At 45.3% G+C, this 9,888-nt stretch overlaps 1 protein-coding gene across 1 annotated transcript; it reads right to left on the minus strand.

The window, feature by feature from the left end:
- Positions 1-947: 947 nt before the first annotated feature.
- Positions 948-3,027, minus strand: LOC147957589 (disease resistance protein Pik-2-like). Its single transcript, XM_087536687.1, has one exon. It carries the CDS (start codon positions 2,641-2,643, stop codon positions 2,221-2,223), a length of 423 nt encoding a protein of 140 aa, XP_087392813.1. The 5' UTR covers positions 2,644-3,027; the 3' UTR covers positions 948-2,220.
- Between the last annotated feature and the right edge of the window lie 6,861 nt (positions 3,028-9,888).

Raw genomic sequence — 9,888 nt, forward strand, 5'->3', positions numbered from 1 at the left:
GATCTGCAGCTAGGGAGGGGAACCCTGCCCAAACAAGGGCACCGGCGAGAAAACCCACACGGGCCGAGCAGAGAATGACCATATTGCATTGCGGTTGAGACCAAAACCTACTGAGACACGACACCAAGATAATAGCTCGAACCACGCCACCACTGAATGCCTAAGAAGCAGACCACATGGCGTTTGCAGACCCTCACGCCCAAAAGGGTACCTCCAAGAAGGTGATGATGCACGTCGCGTTGGTGCTACTAATCCCAGGAAGTATTAGGGTTTTTACCTGGGGAATTAGGATATTTTCAATCGGTTTGGATGGCGGTCATGTAATAGGATAGGCATGTAGTTTACCTATCTAGTTTCAGCCAGCCGGTTGTGGCATTTATTCATGGCTAGTGGGTGTTTCTAGCCCCCTATGGCTCTGTGTGAGCTTTTTTCCCTTCTTTTATTATTACTTTTGAAGACCTTGGTACCATGTTGGCACTGCGTTATTTGGTTAATAAGATGGCCGTATGCATCTTTCTGATGCAGAGGCCGGGGATTTTCCCCTTTTCGAGAAAACCTGGGGAATTAGGAGGGGAGGGGAGGTACCTCGACAACTCTTCCAACAAGGTGATGACGCACTCTGGTGTTGACACTCAAGATGGCAATGGGGAGGAAACCCACCGGGTTTTACCTGCCTTAACCCATCCCCATGAGAAAATTGTAAACCCGTTCCCGTCTCCGTCACCATGCGCGGGGCTAGTTTTTTTCCCGGCCCCTAAACCCGTCTGGTTTTCTAAACCCACGGCGAAATCGTCATATTTAAGCAAACATTGTAGCGACAGAGAATAGCATTTCAGCAGCAAAAGGAGCATATTTCAGCAGCATAACTTGGGAAAATGTCAGAACAATACAATATTACATGGTTCAGGAGCTACAATGGGCAGATGTCAACAACATAACCTGGGCAAAAAGAGCAATAACAACAGCTACAAGGAGCTTTTTTCAGCACAATACAATACCCCATTTTAGCAACAAAGATAAGCATACTTCAGCAATAAACATGGGTGTATTTCAGCCATACATGGTTCAACAATGAGGAAGATGGCTATCTATGATCATCATCACTCTCAAGATTGTACTCCTCCAACAATGTGCATATCTTGGCCAGGTATTGTCGGGTTTCCGGTTCAGGGATTACCGTAACAGGTGTAAACCCACAAAAAATGCCGGGTTGTATAATCTGCCAAGCAACAGCCCCGCGGGGATGAAAAGAGGCCCATCCCCATTCCCTAATTGGGAAAAACACGTGGGGACCCGGGTTTCGGGGGCCCATTGCCATCTTGAGTTGACACCATCATGGTCAGCAAAGCCATCCAAGGGTTTCCCATTGACTGAGACTGAACCACCCCTCCAGCATGTTGACTGGTATGTCGACCTTGACCAATGCTAGATCAACTGTTGGCCACCGATCACCGCGAAGGACATTCGGAGGGGGCGAAAATAGTGGGGGTGATGGTCTAAAGGGGAATGACCTGTAGATCAGGAATAACCAACCGACGACATAGACAGCACATTAGGCCATCGATCGACGTTGCCTCACCACCCTAGGCCGTCGCCTCAGCCTACAAAGCTCTGCGCAGGCGAGATGACAGGACGCGGGCGGCAGGCGGCGGCGTTAATGCGAGCAGACGTGTGCTGCAAGCGAGGCTACAGCGCAGCAGCCGAGAAGGTAGCAATCGACCGCTGGCAGGCGAGGCGACACATGGCTGCCGGCTGCGGTGCACGCCATTAATGGCGGCGGGAAAGACGACGGGACGTGGGCGGCAGGCATAGGTGTTAATGCAAGCCGCCGCACGCGGCAGCAAGGCAGCTGGACCGGTCAGCGAGGCGGCGGCAGGGACGCAGGTCGCAACGGCATTAACGCCGACAGGACAGAAACCTCCTGCATGTGGCGTGATTCACGGGATGTCTCGTGCCGCACGTCTTTCCACGCCGAACAAAAAAAGTCCATATCCGTATATATACACGCCTAGGGCGCGCGGGCACTTCTTTGAAATGTGCACATCGCGCTCCTCGTTATCAAGGGGTATGCGGTAATCTTAGCCCTCTTTGTATTTCGGGGTGTATTAAAACAAAAGTGTATTGAAAACACTTGAAAATACTTTGTATGCAAACGTGGACAGTGTTTTGAAAATGAAGGGTAAAATACCATGCAAAAAAATGAAGTGAAAAATACAGAGCTTATATACTGTACCTCAATCGCCGTTCACCGATGTCACGGGCTCGTTCCCTGAGCGTCCGCAGCTGGGTGGCCGCCCGACGCTGGGCGATCATCTTGTGCACGAACCAGGGAAGCCACGCGACGTAGCGCCGGAGGCCGCCCCTGGCGAGATGAAGGTCGGGGTTGCCGCGGTACAGATACAGATCGATGCAGTTGTTGCTGTCCTGGGCGAGCAGCCGGACCTGGTTCATCCAGGTGCGGATCTGCTCGTCGTGCTCGCCACCGGCAGGCGCCTTCTTTGACAAATGTGTCAAGAAGCTCTGCATGCTCTCCATCTCCTCCCGGATGAACTGCACGTCGTGCCGGACGCGGCCCAGCAGCAGCGCCTCATTGCGGATGACGCCCAGTAGCGAGCTCACCGCACCCGACGCGAGCTCCGCCATGGCTACCCCCTCCCTCCGCCGGCCGGTGGCTTCGTGGGATCTAGTTATCCTCGCGTCTGTATCGAAGATGCACTGGTTGCACCACAACGGTGCCGGCCGGTGGCTTCGTGTCTAGTTCAAATAATTTTACTCGGGCTAGAGGCCGACTGGTGATGTACTAATTCTGTATGCATCCATGTACTTGTTCTTGTTTGCATGCTGAAGGCAAGTATATGTACCTAGCTAGCTTTTCCTTCCCCCAAAAAGAAAAGAATACACACCTTGTGATAGCATAAGACGTGTGGTTCTATGACACGGATCTACAGGCTGGAAGAACATATTCTCAAGCCGGCTTGTCTTGGCTTAGTTTGTTTTGATCAATTTGAGCCGAGACTCCTATTTTGTAGTTCCTTTTCATAGCAAGTCCAAGGTGCATCACCTCTTCCTTGGTCGCTGTGAATAACCACATTACTTGTAGCTCAAACCTTATTGCCCTTTGACCATTTCATTTTCCTAATAGAAAGTTTGTCCAGTCATATTTTTTTGTCCTTCTAACTTTCTTGCAGGTTATCTTGAGAGATAGAAACTGGGTGTGGTGTTTGCGCCACAACAGTGCCGGCCGGCGGCTTAGTTTGTTGGGTTTTTATCAGTTATGCCACCGGTTGTGTCCCACTACTCAGTTTTGCCACTAGAAATTTCAACTGCTCAAAAATGCCATCGCTTTATTAGACACATGCTCAAAAATGCCACTAAACATCATTATTGTGATCTCAAATCTCTGTTGCCATGTTATAATGACATAAATACCTATGAACCAACATGCCAGCTCTCCCTCTATCTCACTACAATAAAGTATGGGGCCCACTTGATCCCAACAGCGTTCTTATTTTCCCGTAAAATTATTTGCTTGGTTACTCTTGACAAGTGGGGCCACACATATCATTGTGAGATAGAGAGAACTGACATGTGGGTCTAGACTTATTTTTGTCATAGAACATGGTCAACGGGTTTGACGTAAAAATAACAATGTCTAATGGCATTTTTGAGCAAACATCTAATAGAACGATGGCATTTTTGAGCAAGCATCTCATGGATTGATGGCATTTTTAAGCAGTTGTAACTTTTAATGGCAAAACTGAGTAGTGGGATACAACTAGTGGCATAAATGATAAAAACCCTTTTTGTTGTTTTGATCAATTTGAGCCGAGCCTCCTATTCTAAAAAATCTAAACGAAGTTGTTCATTTTAGCTGTGCAACTGCAGCACTGATTTCAGCCAACCGTCGCCACATAGACTATTAAGTACTAAAACTTCTCGTAAGACTCGTAAAAACTAATGGCACTGCTCATGTCAGAAATCCACAGGCTGGCCTCGTTTGCTTTGTTCGAGCCGTGCGAACCGAGTCCTGATTAGTTCTTTTTCGTAGCAAGCCTCATAGGGGACCTCGTCCCTATTTCGTGGTGTACCACCCAAAACTTCTGCTAGGTTCCTAAAAAACTCTTTCAGTGGTATCCTGTCTAGTCTATTTTAGCTACCCCATAGTGCTTTCATATAACGGTTTTGTTGGTCACCGTTTTGCATATTTGAACCTAACACCGTGACGAACAAAACTGTTATATGAGTGCCGATGCGTGTATATTGTATATTCTGTCGGACCTAAGGGTTGGATCATATTTATGGATATATATTTGTAATTTTCAATTTACAGTTTCGTTCCTGACCGGTTTGGATATTAGAACTCACCCATCAACGCACATAAAGTAAAACCATTCTCACAGATCAGCCAAAGTAGCTAGCTCGAGTATAGGCTCCATAATCCTATCAATCACGGTATAAGTAACCTTCAGGAGGCAGCACGACCCATCATGATGACATACGAGGTAGGGGACCCTGGGTCTTTCTTAAAGGAAGTAGTAACCAGACTGGCCCAAGATTAGCATATAGGCAACATCACTCTTCCTCCATCTTTGATTGTTTATCGAACTGACAAAAATCAGGCCAGGGACAGCTTTGATTTCGATCCTTTGTCTTTCGTTGAAGTTTTGCTGTCTTGAACTTGTATGCCACGAACAAGTCACATGGCAGGAATCAGGAACGTAGCCAACACATTGAAGTGTACATGGACCACGGGAGGAACCTCAAACCCATCGCCATAATGCATTAATGCTGCAAACTGGTCCAGGGCTCACTAGCAATGCTTGGCGTGGAACTTTGCCAATTCACTGAAGTGCACATGCACCTTAATTGGAGGTAACAGTCTGTAAGGTAGATGAGTTTCAATGGTATTTTATTCGATGTTTTTACTAACCAGTTAACTCTTTTGTACATAATGAAAATGCAGGGCTCCTGTCCGTTGCTAGAAAACCTTCCTGGTAGTACTATATACTAGATCATTGATGGCGCGCGTTGCCGCGCCCATTTATTTTGACAATAAAATGGTATGTATTTATGTATTTATATATATGTGTGTGTGGGGAGGGGGGGACAGTTGTACTCATAGCTCATAGAACAAAATGAATTTTAATTAAACCAAGCTACAAAACATGAATATTAAATTTGAATAAACTTACCCATAATTGCGTAGTAATTTTTTTAAATAATTAAACAAATAAAAAGAGACACATGTGATGCGCTCAAGTAAACATTCTTTTAATTTTACATTTTGTTTCTGTCACAACATTACGAAAAGGTATAAGAACTGAAAAAAGGTACCCTTTACGAAGGGAGTAGTCCACAGATTATGTCCAATAGCATAATGATGGCAACCTCTATATAGCTACAATTGATATTAGATGCAGTAGCATGAATAGCTGGAGCTCAGAGAAAGGCAAGCATGATCAATACGCCCAAAGAAATTCCCATTGTCTTTCGTGTCATATGAGCAAAAACAATCTAGTTTTCAGACTTTATTGCATCTGATTCTGCTGCAAATGAATGCCACAAGGAGTAACACATCACTGTATGACCAATTATCAAGCACGGATGCCTTGCATAGCCATATCCTCATCAAAATAGCATGAATAAATAAACACAGTGTGATGGAAGTATATTAAATTGACAAAATATACCACTTTTATAAAATATATCCAAGTGCCTTGTTGTAATTGATCCCAGATAACCCAGAGTACATGGATAATATACATGTGCAAGCGATCACGGAGCTTTGGCAGCCAAGAAATATTTCAGTGCTCTGCAATCAGCTCCTTTCTCCCTGTTTGCCGAAACAATACGTGCGAAATTTTGGAATATATATTCAAGAAACAGAATACATTATAAAATAAGACAATCTACAGTAATAATCTGAGATTGCTATACAAGACTACAGTTTCAGATTTCCTAGTTCGAAACCATTTTTTCACTTATGAAGTACATATTGCAAACGTGTGATTCTTTCTTGGATCAATCTCCTAAAAAATACGAATACAAGTTTGAGAATGACTCATCACGTTATTACTCTAATCTGCAAGACAAATAAAAAGTGAGGCATCACTCAGTACAAAACTGATGTGTTATTTCATATAGACCACCAGTTTATCTTTAGGTTTAAGTTTTCCAACTGAAGAAATTATACACTGAAATTGATGAGCAATTAAATAGTACAATCAAACCTTCTTTTCGACACTACTCTATTTCTAGCTATAGGGTTTGACATGGATGAACTTGATTGGACGATGGTAAGAGTAGTAGCAGGAAGCTATAAACCATATCAAGAGCAATTATACAGTCCAAAATGGTCATCATCAACATGCAAAAAATAGGGAATTTAAAAAAAATGGAGCTCAAATTTGAGAAGGACTTTCAGTTGTGGCCCAGTCCCTACCACCGGAAGAGGTACAGGACCAGCTAACCCCACATATGGACGCAACGGTCAACAGCAAGACCGCCCAGACACACAGTTACTTCAACAGAACCATCTCACATCTGAAGTTCGTCGTCTCCAACAGTAGAATGCCAAGATGTCTGACTGCCTACTTGGGCTTGGAGTCACAGGGAGTGCCTAATTTTTATGTATCTAGCTTAATTCACTTTTTTAAGGTTCTAGCTCCCAACTAAGTAATCTAATGCAGAATGTTGATTAGTATGTTGCTCATAGGATTTTTCACATCTAATAAATCTTCTATGTTTTTATGTTAGATTCAGATGAACCAGATTTTTACATAATGCTAATTTTTGGGATACTGCATCACATGATTCTTTTGAAGATGCAAGGCACACGGAGCACCTTTGCCTTGCCACGGTGCTCAAGAACTGCTGATGGTGCTCCAATCTGCAACACCTCACTACCACCCTGTGGAAAAAATGCCTCTACTCCTCTAGCTAGAACGAATCTTCCTAATTAAAATTCTCTTATAGAAATATTGACTGGAGGGGATGGGGATCAATATAACACAACTTGATTCAGATCCAAAAGAAGAGGTGGACAAACCACTGGCGGAGGAGCCCAGTGGGCAAGGTGTGGCAGCCGCCACACCTTGATTTGACACCATATATATATATATATATATATATATATATATATATATATATATATATATATATATAAGCATATACTTTTCTTCATGTAAATATCTAAACATATACTGCTTGTTAGTTTTAGACCAAGCTAGATCGATCCACCCAAACAAAGCTAGATGAAGCATATAAGTTACTTCCTCCATTCCAAAATATAGTGTGCCCGCGCTTTCTGAGATCTAACTTTGACCATAAATTTAACTATCAAGACTGATTGCGGCGGGATCAAAAATTATATCAGTGAATTCGTATTCGAAAGATGTTTTCAATTATATAATTTTTTGTCCCGCCGCAGTTGGTCTCATTGGTTAAATTTATGATCAAAGTTAGATCTTAGAAAGCGCGGGTGCACTATATTTTGAAATGGAGGAAGTAGATTGGAAGCACACAAGCAGGCAGCTTGATTGGTCTGCTGCCCAACACATACCCATCTCACTACGTAGACGTACCAGCTCGCTTCCGCTGCACAACGATCAGATCGATTCTCTCCACGACTTGCTCCTGATGGAACTTGTGACTAGGCGATCCAAAAGATAAAATTTTTGATGCGCGCAACTTGTATTTTTTTTTACTACCAACACGACGCGACCCAATGTTAGGTTTAAGAGCATCTTCAAGTGAAGATGTATATGCAAAAATAAATATCTCTGAGGCCAAAAACACCTCCCCAACAGATGGTGTTGATGCAAAAAAATTGTATATTCACCTTCCGGAAATGTAAACTACAACACCTCGCGGTGCAAATTTGCTTCTCCACCTCTAGGAGATGTAAAACTGATGGCAGCGCGCCAACCGTCTTCATTTCACTTCCGCCAGTCCGCCCGTCGGTGATTGTTGCCCTGAAACGCGTCGCCGTCGCCCGTCGGCCCATACCCAACCCCGCCACCGGCCGCGCAGTTGTAGCCGCCGCCGACCCGCCGATTTGAGTCTGCTACGCTGATGACTGCCCGCCTCCGCCGCTGGCGATTTGTGCCCGGAAACGCCACCGCCGTTGCCCGTTCGTCCATCCCTAACTCCATCGCCACCTAGCCGTGCCACTGCATGCGTCTTATAGATGTCAATAAAAGCTTTAGTATAATGTGAATTGACTATTATGTTTTTGCATTAAATTTTTTAGGAGGCATCAATTTTGTTTAGTTGACAGTTTGCCACATCTTAATTTTTTTTTCGTCCTCCGCCTCTGGGACAAACTACACGTGTTGAATTAGCTGGTGAGAAGATGAGACGAAGGAGTAGTACCTGTTGGGCGGAAGCACAACGTCCATCTGGACGATTACTCACCTAGGGACACCGGTTCCACCAGCGGATCTGCCGCTCAAGTTGAAGGTCAGCGTAGGGGGATACCCTCATTACCATGGCGCTGGTCCGGGTCGCTAGGAAGTGCAAAGGAAAAAAGTTAAAACCCTTGAATTTTGTGCACTGAAAATTAATATGCATCCATACAACAGGGAGTTAAAGTTCAAAACTGATTGAAAAAGACGTAAGCAAAATTGTGTAGTTGAACAGTTTCTGAAATCTCTAGCAGTTGATTCTTTCAGCCATATGAAAATGCCTGTTAGTAGGAAATTAGTGTTAGACTATATCCACTATAGATTAAAAAAGGGACGTGCTTAGTTGGAGCATCAACCTAATACTGAAAGACCCTTTTCATCTAGATAAACCTGCAACTGCAAGTATACATCTGACCAAAATGAATTCAGAAGATTCTGGAAGAAAAAAGATCTACGAAGCAACTTTGTGGAGATGAGATTCATTCATTAACACAGTATTCCCAGAACTGTACTACCTTCAAGTATATACCGGCCTATTTATCCATCTCTCATGAAAAAAAGTTAGGGTCTACACACTTAAGGTTCGGTGACGCTAGGGTTGTTGAGATATTAGTATACGGTAACCCAAAAGTTGTTCGGAGTCCCGGATGAGAACCCTGACATCACGAGGAGTTCCGGAATGGTCCGGAGGTGAATATTTATAGATAGGAAGTTAAGTTTCGGCCATCGGGAAAGTTTCGGGGGTAATCGGTATTGTATCGGGACCACCAGAAGTGTCCCGGGGGTCCACCGGGTGGGGCCACCTGTCCCGAAGGGCCCCATGGGCTGAAGGGGGAGGGGAACCAGCCCCTAGTGGGCTGGTGCGCCCCCCTTGGGCCTCTCCCTGCGCCTAGGGTTGGAAACCCTAGGGGTGGGGTGTGCCCCACTTGGCTTGGGGGGCACTACTCCACCCCCTTGGCCGCCGCCCCCCTTGGAGATTGCATCTCTTAGCATCGGCGCCCCCCTAGGGGTCCTATATATAGTGGGGGAGGGAGGGCAGCCGCACCCTAGCCCCTGGCGCCTCCCTCTCCCTCCCATGACACTTCTCCCTTTCCCTGGGCTTGGCGAAGCCCTGCCGAGATCACCGTTGCTTCCACCACCACGCCATTGTGCTGCTGGATCACCATCAACCTCTCCTTCCCCCTTGCTGGATCAAGTTGGAGGAGACATCTTCCCAACCGTACGTGTGTTGAACGCGGAGGTGCCGTCCGTTCGGCGCTAGGTCAACGGTGATTTGGATCACGACGAGTCGACTCCATCAACCCCGTTCTCTTGAACGCTTGCGCTCGTGATCTACAAGGGTATGTAGATGCACTCCCCTCTCCCTCGTTGCTAGATGACTCCATAGATTGATCTTGGTGATGCGTAGAAAATTTTAAAATTCTGCTACGTTCCCCAACAGTGGCATCATGAGCTAGGTCTATGCGTAGTTTCTAAGCACGAG

Source organism: Triticum urartu, chromosome 7A, assembly GCF_056163025.1.
Source record: "Triticum urartu cultivar PI428250 chromosome 7A, HENAU_Tu73, whole genome shotgun sequence".
Taxonomy (NCBI): Eukaryota; Viridiplantae; Streptophyta; class Magnoliopsida; order Poales; family Poaceae; genus Triticum; species Triticum urartu.

What these genes read in the sequence shown, in the direction of transcription:
- LOC147957589 (XM_087536687.1), bottom strand. Translation starts at nt 2,643, where the DNA reads ATGGCGGAGCTCGCGTCGGGTGCGGTGAGCTCGCTACTGGGCGTCATC.